At 35.2% G+C, this 19,392-nt stretch overlaps 1 protein-coding gene across 1 annotated transcript in view; it reads left to right on the top strand.

Annotated features, from left to right (window-relative positions):
* The window catches only part of DACH1 (dachshund family transcription factor 1), a 414,090-nt gene that overhangs the window by 161,703 nt on the left and 232,995 nt on the right, over window positions 1–19,392 (top strand). The window contains exon 2 of the mRNA XM_024753964.1: window positions 12,894–13,009. Within this exon, the coding sequence (XP_024609732.1) occupies window positions 12,894–13,009 (116 nt within the window). The remainder of the gene's footprint in view (window positions 1–12,893; window positions 13,010–19,392) is intronic.

The following is a 19,392-nucleotide window of genomic DNA, read 5'->3' as shown; positions in this document are numbered from 1 at the left end:
TGCCCATTATATGGGAAATGGCAGGGGGACAGTGGTGCTCAAAGGCCTTACAATACACCTGGGACTGTAAAACACGTAAGAAACATAATAAATCCATCAAAATGGCCTAGAAATACTGTGCAGATAGAGCATTCATTGAGGCCTTAGCCCACCCACCATTCCTCATGCTCTATGTACTTTTTTGCCTTGGAGCCCTTGACCTTGCCATTCAAAAACCTTCAACACCTTCTTCTCACCTTATCTCCCTCAGTCAAAATCACACTCCTATTTCAAGACTTACCACAAATGCCACTTCTTTCTTTATATTATCTGAAAATTTATCCTCTTTAAAAATAATCACTTGAGACTTCGTGTCATAGAATAACTGCATATTTTACAAACAACGAGCTCCTTTTTGAGAAAGTGTTGCAATTTTGTGTCCTTCTCTCTGTCATGGCATATACGATGGGTCTTACCACCCAGTGGCTAACCAGCACATGTCTGTGGGCTCTAATAATGTGGGAAGGAACACGGAGTAAATCATCAGATCTATAGTCATGGACTTTGAGAGACGTTTTTCTGACCATGAAACTGAGGCAGAATTTTCAATATCAGAAAGTCTTCCAACAAAGAGAAAGATAAAGAAATTGACCAAAATATGGAACTCTCTATGTTCTGTTTTTAAAAGTCAAAGTGTAATAGACTGCTCTATAATAAAATTTCCAGCACAAGACTTAATCAAGAAAGTTTTTCCATTTGAACTAATGAATAAGAAAATTTATACTTTTATTTGTAGTAACACTATATTTCAACATGTCTTTGCCTCAGTTTTCATATTTATAAAATGAAAATAATAATGTCTCCATCTCACAAAATTAGCCCTCAGAAGTGCTCAAAAGAATTCCTGTTGCACAAAAATAGGCCAGCTTTAAATGTAAACTATTATTACTTAGTCAATTTAAACAACAAAATTAAGGCAAAACTTTTTAGTATTTTAAATTATGATTTGGGAACGAATAAATAAATTAGAGAATATAGGAATTATTAGCATAATGATTGGGATTTTAAAAGCAGCCTCTGCACAGTATTGCAGGGGAAAGAATCCCATGATAAAACAATGTCTATTCAAGCTTGAAAGGACATTTGCCAATGTCTTCTTCAACTCTGTGGTGCAGGCAGTTTACATCATAATTTTTTATAATATCAAACATTAGTATTAAAAGACCATTCATTAAAGAAAACATTTTCATAAAGTATTAAATAGAATTCAATGAATGTAAATAACACTAATAACAATGTTTGCTGCTTATGTAACATCTATGTCAGGTAATGTATTAAGCATGTTATTGAATCTCTACAGGCTAGAAACAGCATAGCTTTGCCTGTCTTAATCTAATCCTTTCATTAGTTCATAGGCCCAGAATCCTCCTGGGAGTATCAGAAAGTTGTCAGGAGATCTCTGAATTCTGGGGCTGGTATCTGAATCTCTGTGCTTCATAACTACATTTCTTGACAGCTCCCCATGTGTTACACAGTGGAGGAGAATGGAGGATGTATATATTTTTTTTCTAACAGGTTTCTCAAATAAATTAGTTATGTACATTTTTTCCAGAGGTAGCAAACAAATAACTTGTCAGTGAAGGGTGAAAACACACAATTTAGTTTGAGTCAGCCATCTTACCTCTGCATTCACAAGCAGGAAGACAAGATTTTCTGAGTTCTGGCTTAGTAGATCCTGTTTTTAACTCTCATTTAAAACTACATCTCAAAAGATCAAGAGTTTAAGATAAATATTGTTTCTACTTCTGTGACTTATGTGTGAAAATTCTTATACCAAATTGTTGTGTGTGTGTGTGTGTGTGTGTGTGTGTGTAGATTCAGTTACTTTGCCAGAAATTTATGGTTGTGATTACTTTAGAACATAAAGACTGATGCACACTTATAGCTTTTTCATTCCTTATTGTTGGTTAGCTATCCTTTCCTTACAAAATATTTTTTCTCGTATATTCAAAGCATATAGTAGCAACTTTGGTTAAGATTGAGATTATAAATATTATAGAAAAATGAAATAAAACTCATTTGAGTCATTTATGAATTTCCTTTTATGGATACACACCCCTGTTAAAGTAAACTTTTTTAAGGGGGATAGATCAGCTACTGGTTGGAGTCAGATTTTATCTACAGAGTTAATTACATAACACCAACTTGGACTCCTTTTTAGTTCCTCTAAAATGTAACATCACAAAAAAGATACATTTAAAGTAATTAAATGAATCATAATGTTCTGAAGACATTTAACCAAAAATCAGAGCCTATTACACGTCTTAACATTTTTCTCAAGGTCAGAAGAATGGAGACAGTATAGAGAGATGAGATAATGACCCATGAAACTATTTAACTATTTGAAAATGATCATGTGCTAGACTGTGTGATACTAACCATTTTAGGAAAGGAAAGATGAACATGGGTTTGAGTAATTCAGCATGTCATTACGGAAGTGTGTGTGTGTGTATGTGTGTGTGTGTGTGTGTGTGTGTGTTTGTAAGGCAGGGGTGTGCCTCTGTGGTCTTTCCTTACTTAGCAACCCCTCCTCTTCTTCAGTTGACTAATTCCTGTTTGCTCACACCTCATCTTCCCTGAGGTATTTAACAAGATTTATTGTAACTATATATGTATCTATTGGGCTGACCAAAAATTTCGTTCAGGTTTTTACTACGATGTTATGGAAAAACCCGTACTTTTTGGCCAATCCAGTAATTCCCCCAAATCGATTGAAAGTTACTTAAAGTCAGGGGTAGTATCTTGTTAGTATTTCCAGCTCACATTGGAAGGTCAGGCACACTAACATTTGTTTGTTGACTACATTAACCAACAAATATGGAACAGAGGCAGATTTCATGCTCAGGGCTTGGCTTCTAGACCAGATTGCCTTTGTTCACAAGTATTACTTTTTTTAAAGACTTAATTGTTTTTAGATCAGTTTTAGGTTTACAGCAAAAGATACAGAGAATTTCCATATAGTTCCTTCTACACATGCGTAGCCTCCCACTTTATCAACATCCTCCACTAGAGGGGTACATTTGTTACATTGGATGAACTTACACTGACACATCATAATCACTCAAAGTCCACCTTTTACAGTAGGGTTCATTCTTGGTGTTGTACACTCCATGGGTTTGGACAAATGTATACACCATTACAGTATCACACAGAGTATTTTTACTGTCATAAAAAGCCTATGTGCTGTGCCTATTTATCCTTCCCCCTACCCAACTCCACTCTATTACTTTTTATGTGTGGCATATTGAGTAAGGCATTTTACTTTCTTGTATTTCAGTTTCCTCATCAGTTAAATAAGGATAACAATAATACCTGTCTTAAAGGTGTGTTATGATTATTAAAAGAGTTAGATGACATTGTGAACTTAGCGCAGGGACTAGGGGTTAGACAACATAATACAACTGTGACTATTTTATTATTTAATGTACTATTCCAAAATAAAATGAAAACATTTGGGAAAAGGGCATTCAGAGTGTTGGAAATGGCATCTCCTACAGAGAAGAATTGGATATTATTTTGAGATTAGAGCAATGAACATATATTGGGGCCAAATTCAAGATAATCTGCAAAAACAGAGCCATTGCACATATATGAACAGGGTTATGGTATGTCCCAGTGAGATAAAAGACTAAATACGTTACTTTTGGTTCAAACAAAATATAACCAATGTTAATTGCAGAGAAAATGTAGTCATTTGAAATTCAAACAGAAAAATTACAAGAAATGAAACTTTTTTCTTTGTGACTAGGAGTCCAGAGGTTAAATAAAAGATTGGTTTAGATATTGAATGTCTTAGCTGGAATATTTTTTAATATTAAATTTAAATTTTATAGAATATGGTTTTGAAGTATGACAGAAACTGTGAGAAAGAGGCCAATAAAGTACTAACTCATCCCAAAACTTTAAGAAAGCCATTTACAATTGTTTCCCATTAGTTTAGGATTTTCCCCTTAGGGGATTTCAGTCATTCTTTACAGATAATTTTTTTTTGCGGTACGCGGGCCTCTCACTGTTGTGGCCTCTCCCGCTGCGGGGCACAGGTTCCGGACGCGCAGGCTCAGCGGCCATGGCTCACGGGCCCAGCCGCTCCGCAGCATGTGGGATCTTCCCGGACCGGGGCACGAACCCGTGTCCCTTGCATCGGCAGGCGGACGCTCAACCACTGCGCCACCAGGGAAGCCCTTTACAGATAATTTTGAAACAGATGTGCTGTGGGTAGATTTATCTGTAGCTTGGAAGGCTTATGGGAAGTAGAGAAAGTAGTAAGGTGATTAAAAGGTTAAAACTATTTGGCTCTCTAGACAAACGTGTCATTAAATGCAATTTACAAACAGTATCCTCTTTGTGAGAAATATCATGTATGTTGATGTATAACGTATGCAATGGAAAGGTAAAAATAAATAGTATTAAAATTTTATATTCTTTAATTTAAACTTTAAATTACATTAAATTACTCTTAATTCCACAAAATATTAAAAAATATGAATATACTTTTGAGATAAATCACTAGATATACTTTATAAAGTGTAATTTACCTTTGATGTGAATAAATAACTCAAATTGAGAGGAGAATATGAGATCTCTAATTTGATAAAAACTTAATATCAAAAAATATATTCATTAAGTAAGAAATCCATGATTAATATATTAAGTCTAAGATTAATATAACTAATGCATTTCATGGATTTTAAATTATCTTCTTAATGTGGCTATCACGTATAGATCCTATGAAAGGGGAGTGGGGACTTAAAAACTTTAGGGGCTAGATTATCCTAAGTATGTAACCTGTCAAACAGAGACTCTCTTTAGGATATTGGACTGTAATTAATTGTTAACACAATATGCAAATGCTTAAGTATAGCTTAGTTACATTCCAGTATGTTTTAACTTTTATTTTGGGACAATTCCTATTCAGTATTTAATAGCTCCAACAGAGCTGGAGACCTCAGAAATTTTGTCAATGACCTTTGAAACAGGATTCATATAAAATAAATTTCCTGTACTACTTGAATTTTGAAGTCAGAGTCAGCAATAATTCCTCCTCACAAGAGTAGCTAATTTCAGCTCCTATTTGTTTTCTGTTTGTAATGATTTCAGTTTACTCGTGTTAACCTTGTGTTTTGAGTAATTATCAACTCATATCAACTCTATAGAATATGTGAATTGCTGCTTTTCTTGTCTCTGGAGAATACTTCTCATGTGACAATTGTCATATGGCCTATGACACAGAGCATGGCTTTGTAATGTTGAGAGATGAGGAATTTTTATAATTTGAATACAATCATACTGTGAGCACAAGTCTCTAAACAGATTCCCTGGAAATAACAAGTTTCATGGTAAACTAAGTTTTAGTAAATGCCTATTTCACCATGTTCTTAGAGATTTATAGTACACTCTAGCATAGTGAAAGCTCTGAGAAATTGATCCACAAAACAAAAATATTAAAAGCTTTAGGAAGGGGACTTCCCTGGTGGCACAGTGGTTAAGAATCCGCCTGCCAATGCAGGGGACACGGTTTGAGTCCTCGTCTGGGAAGATCCCACATGCCACAGAGCAACTAAGCCCGTGAGCCACAACTACTGAGCCTGCACTCTAGAGCCGGCAAGCCACAACTACTGAGCCCATGTGCCACAACTACTGAAGCCCCTGCGCCTAGAGCCCGTGCTCCGCAACAAGAGAAGCCACCGCAATGAGAAGCCTACTCACCTCAATGAAGAGTAGCCCTGGCTCACCGCAACTAGAGAAAGCCTGCATGCAACAACGAAGACCCAGTGCTGCCAAAAATAAATAAACAAACAAATACACTCATTTAAAAAAAGACTTTAGGAATTTGTGAAGTTTTTCCACAAAATATATGTATGATTAATAAGTTTAATGGGGCATTTGCCAAGTTTATTTGAGCACAGAACCTTTTTTAAAATTTATTTTTAGCTCTTTTTTACAGGAAATTTTATTTTGTGTATTTGTATCTGTTCAGTTAATGTATAGAATTGCCTACTGTCTTAGTCTTGCTCAGGTTGCCAAACAGAATAGCATAAACTGGGTTGCTTAAAGAACAGAAATTTTTCTCATAGTTCTGGAAGCTGACAGTCTGAGATCAGGGTGCCAGCATGGTCAGTTTTGGGGAGGGCTCTCTTCATGGGTTGTAGACAGCTGCCTTGTCACTCTGTCCCCACAAGGCTGAGAGAGAGCAAGCAAGCTCCCTGGCATCTCTACTTATAAGTACACTAATCCTTTCATGAGGGTCTTACTGATAGGTCCTCATCTAAGCCTAATTACCTACCAAAGACCCAATCTCCAAATACCATCACATTGGGGTTAGGGCTTCAACATAGGAATTTGGGGGGAATATAATTCAGTCTATAACACCTGCCATGTAAAGAGTTGAGGGAATGTTATGTGTTCGTGCTTATGAGCCAGTAATCTGTATGCTTTCCAAGTGTACAGCTGGCAAAATTTCAAGTGCTTGCCCCATGGGGCTCGGTATTTTGGTTATGGTGGAAAACATCTCTTTTATGAGTTAGTTCATAACCTATTTGTACTGAGAAGTACACATGTCTGGGACACACACCTACACAGAAAATGCAAAAATGTGTCTAAACAAATGTGCGATATGAGATTGAGAAAGTGCTCAAATTTGTCATCATTGCAAAAAGTAATGTATCTTTCAAAATTTTGCCAACTGTAGAAAAAAACTTCATGCAAAGGGAAAATAATGCTAATCATAAAAAAGGCTAATCAGCCTTTCAGACAACTGAAAAAAAAAGATTCAACTAGCAACTTAACAAGATCCTTCTAAGGGAAAACTACCCATTTATAACCTGAGTATTATAAATCTGCTATGACTTTTGGTGAAATGTATACATACATTAATCTTGGGAAGTTCTTTGTGTTCTTTTATTTTGATGTATCTATTTCATGACGTTGATTCGATCTGGAAGATATTAATGAGTATTTGTACTTTTCATATTTTAGATTAATTTTATAGTTCTCACAAGGGTAATATTTTTACATATAATCACCTGCTTTTTATTAGATATTTTAGAACTGATATGGAAAAAAAAGAAAGATAAGGAGGATAAATTATATCTGGTTTCTGCTATGGCTAGAGGTAATCCTCAGGCACTGATCAAGTTTAGCCAGAATCGTGATTTGTCCACAATTTGGAATATATGGCCAGAGTACTGAAGTGTTAAACAAATTAATTTTAAAAGTTGTCTTCATATGTTAAATGTAGTACATGCTTATGACAGAGGAACTAAAATCTTCAGATGTAGAAAAACTGTAATTCTCCATCCAGTGATAATCCCTCCTAATAATCTACTATGTTTCCTTCTAGTCTTTCTTTTTTTTATATGCATATTTATTGCATTTTTTACTTAATTTCTCTCTCTTGTGCTGTGGTATGCCATATGTGCAGGTTTGTATCTTGCCTTTTCACTTAGAACATAAGCATTTATTTCTCTTAGCATAAATTACTCATAAACATCCCCACTTTTTGTGACTCCATAGTGTTCAAGTGGGTATATAAATCATTAAGCAAAGTGTACTTTTTCAGTCAGAAATAATAATATATATATGGCTTATATATGTGAATATATATATTTCTCGTATTTCTTGGCTTGGTTTTGTAGAAGTTTACTAGAAAAAATTATGCAAGATATAAGCACACAATTGGCGCTTTCCTGGGGTGAATAGATTGGAGAGGGCAAATGAACTCTTGTAGATTAATGGAGCAAGACTCCTTCCCCCCTAAATGCTTGTTGTGTCCCAAGACTAAAATCAATGCTCACTTGCTGCCATGTATTTTTCTTCTTCATTGTTATCCCACAGGCTATTTAATTTTATCTTCCCCCTCAAAGAAAGGAGTGTCTCTATTTTACAACTTTAATATCTAGCTCATTACTTGTTGTACAGTAGCTCCTTTCTTTTAGACAGATGGTTGAAGGAATTGAATGATTGAATGGAACCCTTCTTTCATTTCTCTAGACAGATAGGACTTGGAACGCAAATTTCTGTTTAGCAGCTACTTTCGCATTTCCTAGTTTATAGCCATCACAGTCTCTTTCTGGATTTCACGGTCCTCTACTCCAAATCTCAGGAGGAGAATGGAACTTAATTTCTTCAAAAGTACTGAAGAGGTTAACAGAAAATGGTGTTTGTGGAGGTTAGGAGTTGAAAAAAATGTACTGTACCTTCCTGTAGTATTTCAAATGCCTCTCACTCTTTTGATGCACTTAGCCTCTTTAAGTTAGATTTTGACTTCACTGTGAGTAAGCACACTAAATGGACTAGGGAGAGTTGGTAAACATCGTACAGTTGAGGGAGAGAGAGAAATTAGCCTGAGACTGATTTAATGATGTAGAGTAAGGAGAGACGTCTACCCAGTGATCTATCTGAAAAAGAAACTTTTTTCAATCAGAACTGCAGGAAAGGATGTGCCAGAGTGGATTCCTACAAAGTGTGAGAATCCACTGTATCCACTGTGAGATGCCAAGTGTGGCCATCTCTAAGTGATTGCTCTGCTTTTTTAATGCAAATGGTTGAAAATACTAAAGGATGTACTATGGCTCATATGTGAAGCTTGCCACAAACAATTACCAAAGTCATAAATTTTGATTTCAGTTAAGCTATTAAGAGTAATAATTTATTTAAGTGAGGTCTTCTGCTTTGATTAGAACTAAGAGAGTTCAGCTGCTCTGATCCTTTGGGGGTAAATCTGGGTTACTGGTGTAGTAAGGAAGCTTGAAGGTGTCTGCTGTTGAGGCAACTGATCATTCCCAAAAGAAGTGCTTTTGCTAATTCTTTCACTTCCTCTTTTCAGTTAAGTTATTCTTTTTCTTTCCAAGTACAACTTATTTCTAACAAAGCAAGCAGGTCCACTTTTTAAAAAATATCTTGATTTAATCAGTTATTCAGAGACATTAGGTGGCTTGATCAAGGCCACACCTTCTAGTAAAGAGGTGGAGCCAGTATTTAAAGCTAGATGTGTCAAGACAATACAACCCATGCTTCTGACCACGGTACTACACAGCTTCTCCTGGAAGTTCCCTAAAGCTCTACTGAAAGTAATTTAAATATTCAAGTATTTTATAATTAAGTTATCTTCCTAGATCTTCTGGAGTTAAACCCTCTAACAGTTAGTGACCAAGACTGAAGTAAGGGTAAAACATCGAGGCTGTCAATAAGGGGACCTAACTTAGGTCTTGAAGGGATAGAGGAAAGTCTTGTTAATAAATAAACCGTCTAACTTCCTCTACACCAGGAAGTCTTGTATAACTCCAAGAAGAGCTCCCCTCTTGTTCTTAGGCAAAAGGATAAATGACTTGGCTTTTCTTCCAAATCTTTCTGTGGAGCGCCCCCCTGCCCCCATTCTCAATTCTTTGCATAGATATCTCAAGATTGTACTCTCCCCTAATAGTAAAGTAATCCCTAGTAGGGTGTGAGTAGATGGCTTTAGGGTGCTACCACCACCAAGGGTATTTGCATTTTAATGGAAGGCTTTAAAAGATCTTAAAGCTTCAAGACTAAAAGCAGTAAATCTGTATTAGTGGAATTGGAGGCAGTGTGATAGATTGGGCAGGAGCTATCCGGGGTAAAAAGAGCCCACTGGGTCTTTTCTAATCACAGTGTGAAATAAAGTGTTCCCACTTAGTAGCCTGAATTCTGCTTCCAGAGTGAGGGCTGTGAGGACAGCTCCTGTGGCCTCAGTAATAAAGTACTGCTAAACAGTTTCACCTTCTTTAAAAGCAAAACAAATTAAAGAACTAAAACTTTCAAATCTTAACTTCCTTTTCCTTTCCCACTTTCTCCACAGCATCTTGCTTGAGATCTCTCAATACTTGTATTCTTTTTCTCTGACCTTCATATGTGCATTTCGCTTCTTTAGACTCAGAATCCCAAACTTTTTTTGCATCTCACTTTTCATTTCCTGGAAACATGGAGACTACTGGAATTGATGAGGAATTTGAAGAATTGGGCTTAATAAATTGGGTTAAAATGTATTTAAATACATACAGTGAGCCAGGCACTGAGCTGTTTTAAGGACAAAAGACATATTTTATACACTTTCTGCTATACAGTCTTGGGAGTGAAACAAATAAACAGATTAATATAGTCAGGGCAGAAAGAGCTATAATAGAGTTGCTCACCATAAGCTGTCATAGTGCATAGAAGGAATACTCACTAGAAGTGGTTAGTTAGAAGGATGATGAAAGTTTAGTCAGGTAAAATGGGGATGAGAATGGAATGTAGTAAAAGGCTTTGATGGCAAAGGAGGCAGGTTGCAATAGAGGTAGTGTAATAGGAGACCAAAAGGTGGTGTCAGAGGAGACCAAAGCAACATGGGACATTGTTAATAAATTCATTAGGGCCAAATATAAACCATGAATGTAGGAATAAAAGGAAGAGATTGGAAAAGTAGACAGGGGCCAACTATTGGAAGGCCTTGGTACTGTGTTAAGGAGTGTCAATGCTCTAGGGAACTATTGATATCTTTAAGCAGTTGGAAAACATGATTAAATTTGCATTTAAAAATCATTCCAAAATCAGTATGGAAAGTTATCTAGACTTCACTCTAGGCTCTAGAGTGGGACAAAGCTGGAGGTATGTCTTGGAAGAGCTGTGATAGTAGATCAAATAAGAAAGGAAGGGATTGATCTGGAATATAAGTGTGTGGATAGAAAGAATGGGTAGAGAGATAACTTCCATTGGGATGGTGCTTGAATGTACAAAGGAAGGGAAAGACAGCTGAGTGCTGGATTTTCGGCTTAGTTAATTATGTGACATTTTGCTGAACCAAGGAAAAATAGGTTTTAATGGAGAAGATGCTGAATTCAGATTTGGACAAGCTGAATCTTAGATTATTATAGAACATCCAAGCAGGTATTTCCAGTAGACAGGCATTAATCTGTCTGAATCCCAGGAGGAAGCTTTAGGCAGTAGATAATATATTTAGCTGTTATTTCGTAACATATCAGTAATGTTTATGAAAGAGATTACTCAGGGAGAACGGAGACTATCAGAGGGCTGTTGATGGTCTTATGGCAAATAACAGGAGTTAAGGAATCAGCTTAGATGAAGAGTAATAATGAAGAATAAGAATAAGTAGCCAGAGAGATGCTTCAGAATACACAGGGCAGTGTCCTTATTGGTTAGCAAAGCAAATGCACAATTTACTTGCTCTTGGTTCAAAGTGCTCCAGGGTCTGGCCGTAGGCAGTAAGTCTAACAGTATGGATTTCTGCCCCTCATTTTATTTGACCTGTTTCAACTCACTGGAAAAAATCTTGTACATTCATACATTTTCATGTTTCACTTCCTTTCACACATTCTCACAGGAGTGTGCTTTTCTTCCGTTCTTTTTCCTCTCCATGTCCAACCCATCCTTCAGAATTTTCTTCTAACCTCCCAGGACCATGAAATCTTATCTCCAACAGGGAACATATCATCATCCAGCCTAACTTCCCATTAGTGTTCAGGTTGCAACTTGCTTAGGACACAGCACATTCTAGTTTGCACCCTAGTTCTTTCTGCACCACATTTGTCCCTTTGGCAAGAGTATAAGTTCCTGAAGACTAAACCCATTCTCCCAAATTAGCCTCCATGGTGCACTGCTTTGAAAGCAGAAAGAGCTTACTAATAATTGTTAAATGACTACATATATTACTTACACTAAATAATAGAGGTAGGATCTTTGAATCTTCTGATGAGACAAAGGCTCTCAGCTGAAGCTGACATGGAGATGTTAACTTATTAAGGATGTATCTGGAGGTTTTGATATGTCCTGGCACATATTGGCCAGAAAAATGATGGAAAAGCCTTTCATAAATGTATATTCATGATACAAAGGCAGGCAGTGACAACAATGCAAATTATCTTTGTTTCAAAAGTTGCTAATACTGTATTCTTCATGTTTTCCTTATACAAGGATGGTGAATACTTGTATCCTTTTCACCTTCTGCTTTTACAATTTTAAAACTTATCATTGTACAATAGGCAGGCAAAGGAGAAGTACTGCTGAAACACAAAGTATTTTTATTTATCCTAAAGGCAGATATAAGATGCTACACTGGCAGTTTCTGAATGATGTTCTACAAATAATCTTAAGCCTTTCCAATGTATTTTAGCAGATTTAAAGTAAGGCAACCTAGTGGGGCTATTCATTTAAATAGAATAAGGGTTAAATGATAACTTGACTTATCTTTTAAATGACAAAAAATAAAGAAATTGCAAGACCTTTTCACACATTACATATGTATTGTCATTTATCATCTAGATATCAGGCTAGCAGTGCAAAGTAATAAAACATATCATCGAAAAATGTGCTATAGGTCTGAATCACTCTTTCATTCCACCTCCCAGCTAACTGTAGTATTAAATCAAACAAGCAGAACATTTCCTTAGGCAGCCATTGCCTTTTAATTTCCTGAAGAACCTTAAAATATCATTCATTACAAGTACTACACATATTTGGTTTTTAAAATTCTCATAAATCAATAGCAGGCTGACTGTAATAATTATTACAAGTTAGTGCATAATTTTCGTGCTGAAGGCTGCATGCAGAACTTTAGCATATGCAAACGAGGCAATTCAAACTGTGTATAGATATTAATATGAAGAAGCAGGTAACGAGGTGCAGGCTATGAATTATGCATCAAGAGTGGCTGATCTTCAATGAGGAAAATGAATTCAGCATGTAATCTAATTAGTGATGGAAGTCTATTACATCTAACTGCAAAAGCAACTGTCCTTGAAACAAATTTATTTACAGTCCATGTTACCACTTGAAACAACTTTGAAATGATGTGTAAGACAACAGTTTAATTGTAAAAATTTTTTGTTTGTTTGTTTCAGTTCTAGACCTGGAAGGCCTCCTAAGAGGACTCAAAGTGTCACCTCCCCAGAGAACTCTCATATCATGCCACATTCTGTCCCAGGCCTTATGTCTCCTGGGATAATCCCACCAACAGGTAAGAGTGCTACCTACTGATGCAGAAAATATTCAAAATCAACCAGTGCCATAGATATTCACCCTCATCAGTTATATTTTGTTCACACTAAGATAATGTTACTGATGAGAATTTATTTCAAAACTGCATTATGATTATCATCATTTCTTTATTTGAAATAAAATTAAAGAAGTTTAATTGAACACAGTGCTAGGAGTTATTCTAATTAATCCTCTTGCTAATATCAAATGACAAATTCTTATCCCTACTTTCCTGTTAAGGAATTGAAGCTCAGAGAGAATCAGTAACTTTCCCAAGGTCAATCAGCTGGTCACTGGCAGTGGTTATTCAAACTCAGGTCTCTGGATTCTAAGTTTATATTTCATTCCACAAAAACTCACAAAATAGATTAGCATGCATCCAAACAAAAGACTATAACCATGTCAAATAGAAATATCTCCTGTTTCTCCCAAACTATTTCTGTTAGAAGCATTTGAAGGATGTTTATCACTAGAATTTTGAAAATGTACAAGTAAAAGAATAGTCTCGACCACAAAAGCTCTATACCATAAACAGCTTTCATAATGTGCTGCATGCAAAAACAGCTCGTTTGATTTTCACCACCTGGATGTGTTCATTAATTCTTTCATATACTTACACATGTCTGCCCACTTTCCATGTTTCATCCAGACTCAGAGCAAATTAAAATTATGATAATAATGATATTATTATTATATAACATATAGTATTTATTAATCCTTGCCATCATGAGAGTTTATTGAGGAGATAGATGTATAAACAGCTAATTGTCATTTCACACGACTGAAACAGGAAAGATAATCTGACAAGATAAGGAGAAAGTCTTAATTTTTTCTCTGAATTCCCATATAAATGTTTGCTTTTTCTTTTGTAACATTTGTCTTTCTCTAGGCTGTAATATAATCATGGGTATCTTATTTCACATTCCATACTTTGTTGAAAGCTCCCTGGAAGCAATGGCTCTTTTAACTCACCTTTATTTTTGTGGCAGCGTCTGAACAGTTGGTTCACTTTTGTGCACCTTTATCAAATACCCTCTGAGTTGAATTTGAAGTTATTCACTTTATATATTTAACATTTTATTAAGGTACCAAAGGTTCTTAAAAGTAAATAATTCACATTCCAAAGAAGAGTTGTATCTTTATGCTAATGTTTGCAGATGAAAAATTGAGAAACAGAAAAGTAAAATCCATAGCTGAAAACAACCCAATTACAGAGCAGGTATCATCATTTCTATGCGTTTACTTTAGTCATGATTCACAAGCTACTGAATCCTACTGCCTGAAATTCTAATTCCAAATTTGATATTTCGAAAAGGAGTAGATAGCGTTTTGTTAAGGCTTAACTGTTTTTATTTAACTAGATAAAATTTCCTGATTTGCAGATTTGGCCGGGGCGGGAGTGGGGGGTTTGTACTACAGTCAAGATGGAAAGAAGATCTTAATTTTTCATGTTTTATGACTGAAAGACTCAGGTGTGCTAGAAGAAAGATGGAAGAGTCTTTGACTTAACTTCTCAATGAATATGTTTTCGGGCTTTAAAAAAACAATAATTTTAGCAATCATTATTTTACATTTGATAAGTTTGTGTTGATTCTCACTAATCACAGTTATATTTTGGGTGAAAAGTATTCTAGATTGTTTTTGTATTAAAATAGAAAAGATCTGGTTCCAAATTGCCTGCCAACATTTTAAGGTGAAAACAATAAATACTTCACTACCTAAGCAATGGTGAGATAAGATGATGTCATCAGAATCTAATAATAGCAGCACCTCACATAATTAAGACCATAAAGTAACTTTGGGTAAGTGAAGTTTCTAAACAACTGAAGATCATAAGCTGAAACTCAAAATCAAAATATTAAGTCACAATTTACAATAGCCAGGACATAGAAGCAACCTAAGTGTCCATCCACAGATGAATGGATAAAGAAGATGTGGCATATATATAAAATGGAATATTAATCAGCCATAAAAAGAAACAAAATTGAGCTATTTGTAGTGAGGTGGATGGACCTAGAGTCTGTCATACAGAGTGAAGTAAGTCAGAAAAAGAAAAAGAAATACTGTATGCTAACACATATATATGGAATCTAAAAAAAAAAAAAGTTCTGATGAACCTAGGGGCAGGACAGGAATAAACATGCATACTTAGAGAATGGACTTGAGGATATGGGGAGGGGGAAGGGTAAGCTGGGACGAAGTGAGAGAGTGGCATTGACATATATACACTAGCAAATGTAAAATAGATAGCTAGTGGGAAGCAGCTGCATCGCACAGGGAGATCAGCTGTGTGCTTTGTGACCACCTAGAGAGGTGGGATAGGGAGGTTGGGAGGGAGATGCAAGAGGGAGGGGATATGGGGATATATGTATATGTGTAGCTGATTCACTTTGTTATACAGCAGCAGCTAACACAACATTGTAAAGCAATTATACTCCAATAAAGATGTTAAAAAAATATTAAATCATTTTTGATAGATCCCTTTCTGAAATATTTTACACAATTCCCTAGCTTGGTGAACAGAGATACTGAAGATAGCTTAAACTTGACACATTATTATGGACATTCATTTTTGAAGCAGGATCATTTCATGTATTTCAATTGCTGTGCTGTCTCTCATCCATGCTTTTTAAACTTTTGTTCTTCCTGATATGTTGTGAGCCCAGAAACCAGGGTTTCTCTCAAGCTTATTAAGCATTACATTGAAACAGACCTTCATCAGTCATGTTCCAGAGAAAGATGAAGAAATGGAGACTCAACAGGAGAGCAGATTAGATTTGAAGAAGTGGCTTTTGGACAGTTTAATACTCTATAGAGCCCAGGGAATGTCTTTAAAACAGGGTGTGTGAGCTCACTTTTGCCTATTTCACTTAATTCAATTTTTATACATTTGTCCAAAGATTTGAAGCTGCCGTATATTTGACTGTTGCACATGAATTGTGCTGTCTTACTATACTCAATATGATTGCTCTTTTTACACAAAATTTTTCTAGATGGAGAAGTTTAGATTTTAGAGAATACAGAATAATATCTTCATCCCTTGGAGAATGTCATTCACTGTCTTAAAACATTAACTGGAAATTTGATCATCTTAAAGAAATCTTATAGTTCTCAAGAGCATGTAACACTTTCTCCCAAGGAGTACTTTTACTCAGGGAATATAATTCAATATGGACATATAGACTTTTTGTCCCAAGACTTTATTTATATTTGCTACTTTCTTTAAAAATAAAATGTTATTTTTTTCCCACAAGATGGGAAAGATGAAATGTGCTATTTTTTTAAAACAATGAAGAACTTATATGTCAACATTTTTGACATTAAGCAAACTAGTTTGAGGACATTTCTACTATATTTTTGACCTGTGAGTTAGAGTTTAAAATTTTTTTTCCAGGAGTCTATCGTTATATCAGTATCTTTTAAAAACTTGGAAATCACTTTTCTAAAACTAGCAAAACAAACAAACAAACATATAGATCTCAAAAAATAAAAAGAAAAACAAAGAAAGAAGAAAACAACCCACCCTCAAATCTCAAATCCTTTCTAAGATTTATATCATCGACTGCCTATAAACATTGAACTGTGATTTTTGTACTCCAAGTATTACCATTTGAAAAGCATAAAAGATGCAGATTTACCTTCAAGGTTGCCAAAATTGATCCTGTGAAAAAATTTATTTATTTTGACAATTTATAAAAATCTGTCAATTTGTTTCTAATCATTCCCTCATTTTTCTTTTCAACAATTGAACATTGGAGTTAAATAATAATCTTTCCTTGAGGAATCTGTTTTTCAGAAAAATTCTGACTATTTTTATATTTTTAAAAAGTGTCTTTCCAGCCCTAAGATTATGTATTTAGGTATCTATAATATGAAAAGAAAAAACTTTGAGATTTCTTATGGAGTTTTTGTTTGCCACTTTGGTTGTTCAAGTGGGCTTGTGTGTAACCTTTGAAGGGGGCGTGGGCAGATGGTGATAATTTCCAAATTTATGGTTGTCACTGGATGCCATAGCAACCAGAAGTGGAAGTTAATGAAAGAAAGAAGGCTCTTTGTTGAGTCTCACAACACAACACCTCCTGTAGTGCTCCCTACATTTATTTGGACTGAGCACATGTCATAAATCATTTTTGAAAACAAATACCAGTTTGGAATAAATTCATCCTAGCAACAGAGTTCCAATAATATTCATACTTTTTACAGAATCATGTGTATTTTACAATTAAGGAAAGGGTTATTTAGAATTCTAAATACTCTCCTCCTGTGCCAGGAGTGCAACTTGGATAGCATATTTGGCCAACTTACTGATTTTATCTTTAGGGTAGGCAAACTAGTTTTGAAATACAGTTTTCATGTAAGTATTAAGAAGTAACTCAGTGAGTCTCAGATATTTGCATTTAACATTAAAAAAGTTATCCATTACCTCATTTTTTCAAATATATTCAAATTAAATGAATGAATGATTCATAGTTTTGCTTCTTAGATACATCTTTTCTCTCACTGTGACCTCGTAGGCACATAATCAATATGCATTCAGGATAAAAAAAGAAAGCAATTGTGAACACACATGCACTATGCTTAAAAGGTAAGAACTTATAAATGCAATTTTACCATTTTGAAAATAATACTAGACCAGGGCAATATTAACCAGAGTTCATCCCATTGAAACATTCTTTTCTTAAAAAAGAAAAAAAAAGATGACAAGAAAGTATTCTCATGTGGATTTATAATTCAAAGACATATTTTCAAAGTTTATATTCTTTATTTTTCTTGCTAAATATTACCAACTAACCAACAACAACATCCAAACTACCTATTTTTGTAGTATCAGCATTTGTAATATTTTAAATTCATTAAGCATTTCAACTTCTGAAGAAAAAATTAGTGTGTTAATATGTTTTGCATATTGAGAAGTGTATCATAACAAATGCATTGTATTCCCTGGGGAGACTTACAAGTGAGCATAACAGAAAAATGCACAAGTAAAACAGTCACGAATGGATTGATCTTCACTCACAAATTAAAACATAGCAATCTATTGAATGTCTCACTCAAAGAGTAAGTAAGATACAAACTATTTAAACCACTGAAGTTTATGTAGTATGTGTAAGTATGCATTTTCATAAATTTATATGTAGGGAATATTTGTGAAAGTTAATCACTGGACATTTTGAGGGTAATGCATTTAGCTTATCAGTATTTCATGTATGTTTCCCTTTAAATTTTTCTTGAAGAGAAAAATTAAGTAATATATCTTCTTTTTCCCATTTTGGAAGGCCAGCCTAATACCAAACTTCATCATGTAATGTATTTAGTCTTAAAACTTGTATTGAACACTCTATTAGTTTCCTGTGCCTGCCGTAACAAATTACCACATACTTGGTGACTAAAGTAAATAAAAATTAATTCAGAATTCTGGAGAAGTTCAAAATCAACTATCACTGGGCCAAACCAAGCTATCGGTTGGGCCACACTCCCTCTGGAGGCTCTTTGGGAGCTTCTGTTTCATTGCCTCTGAGTTTCTGGAGACTGCCAGCTTTCCTTGGTTTGTGGCTCTAATTTCTACCTTGTCGTGTATATGTGTGCGTGTGTGTGTGTGTGTGTGTGTGTGTTTATGTGTGTGTATAACTTCTTCCTCTGCCTCTCTTGAAAGGATACTTGTGATTGTATTTAGGGTCCATCAGATAATCCAGGATCATCTCCCCATCTCAAAATCATCAACGTAATCACATCTGCAAAGACTCTTTATCCATATAAAGTGGTATTCCCAGGTTGCCAGATTTAGGATGTGGGCATAACTTTGGGGGTCATTATCAGCCTTGCACACCCAGAAAGTCCCTGGTTGAGATATTATGAGGGGCCCAAGTGTGGTGTGGAAGAAACTCATACCAACAGATTTTGGTGTTTTTTTGTTTACTATAGTATCCCATTATGTATAATACGGCTTGCCACAAAGTAGATATTCAAAATAAATATTTGTTCAATGAATATGGCTAATATATGTTTAGCAAAGGATTTCTGAGAGACATGATTATGCCTCAGAGTTACAAATTTAAACACTGGTGTTATAATGCAGCTTATAAAATCCTATTAAGTACAGTTAGGCTCCAGATTAAAGATGCCGAGTCTAGTGCCTAAAGGAGGTGCACTCGGGAAATGGAGGGCATTATTTATTTGTTTGTTTGTGGGTTATGATGGCTACATTTAATCATTGTCATCATCCATTGATGAAATTTATACCTCTAGATTGATGCTCTAAAGAAGCAATATTTTCAGGAATAAAATGGTAACATAGAACATACTAGCCTTTAAAATTCCTGCATATATGTACTTGTACCCACAGTATCTTGATATAGAACTAAT

This window comes from Neophocaena asiaeorientalis, unplaced genomic scaffold (assembly GCF_003031525.2).
Source record: "Neophocaena asiaeorientalis asiaeorientalis breed wild unplaced genomic scaffold, Neophocaena_asiaeorientalis_V1.1 scaffold212, whole genome shotgun sequence".
Classification (NCBI taxonomy): domain Eukaryota; kingdom Metazoa; phylum Chordata; class Mammalia; order Artiodactyla; family Phocoenidae; genus Neophocaena; species Neophocaena asiaeorientalis.
Note: the sequence above shows the minus strand (reverse complement) of the source record. Positions and strands in the feature narration are given on the sequence as shown.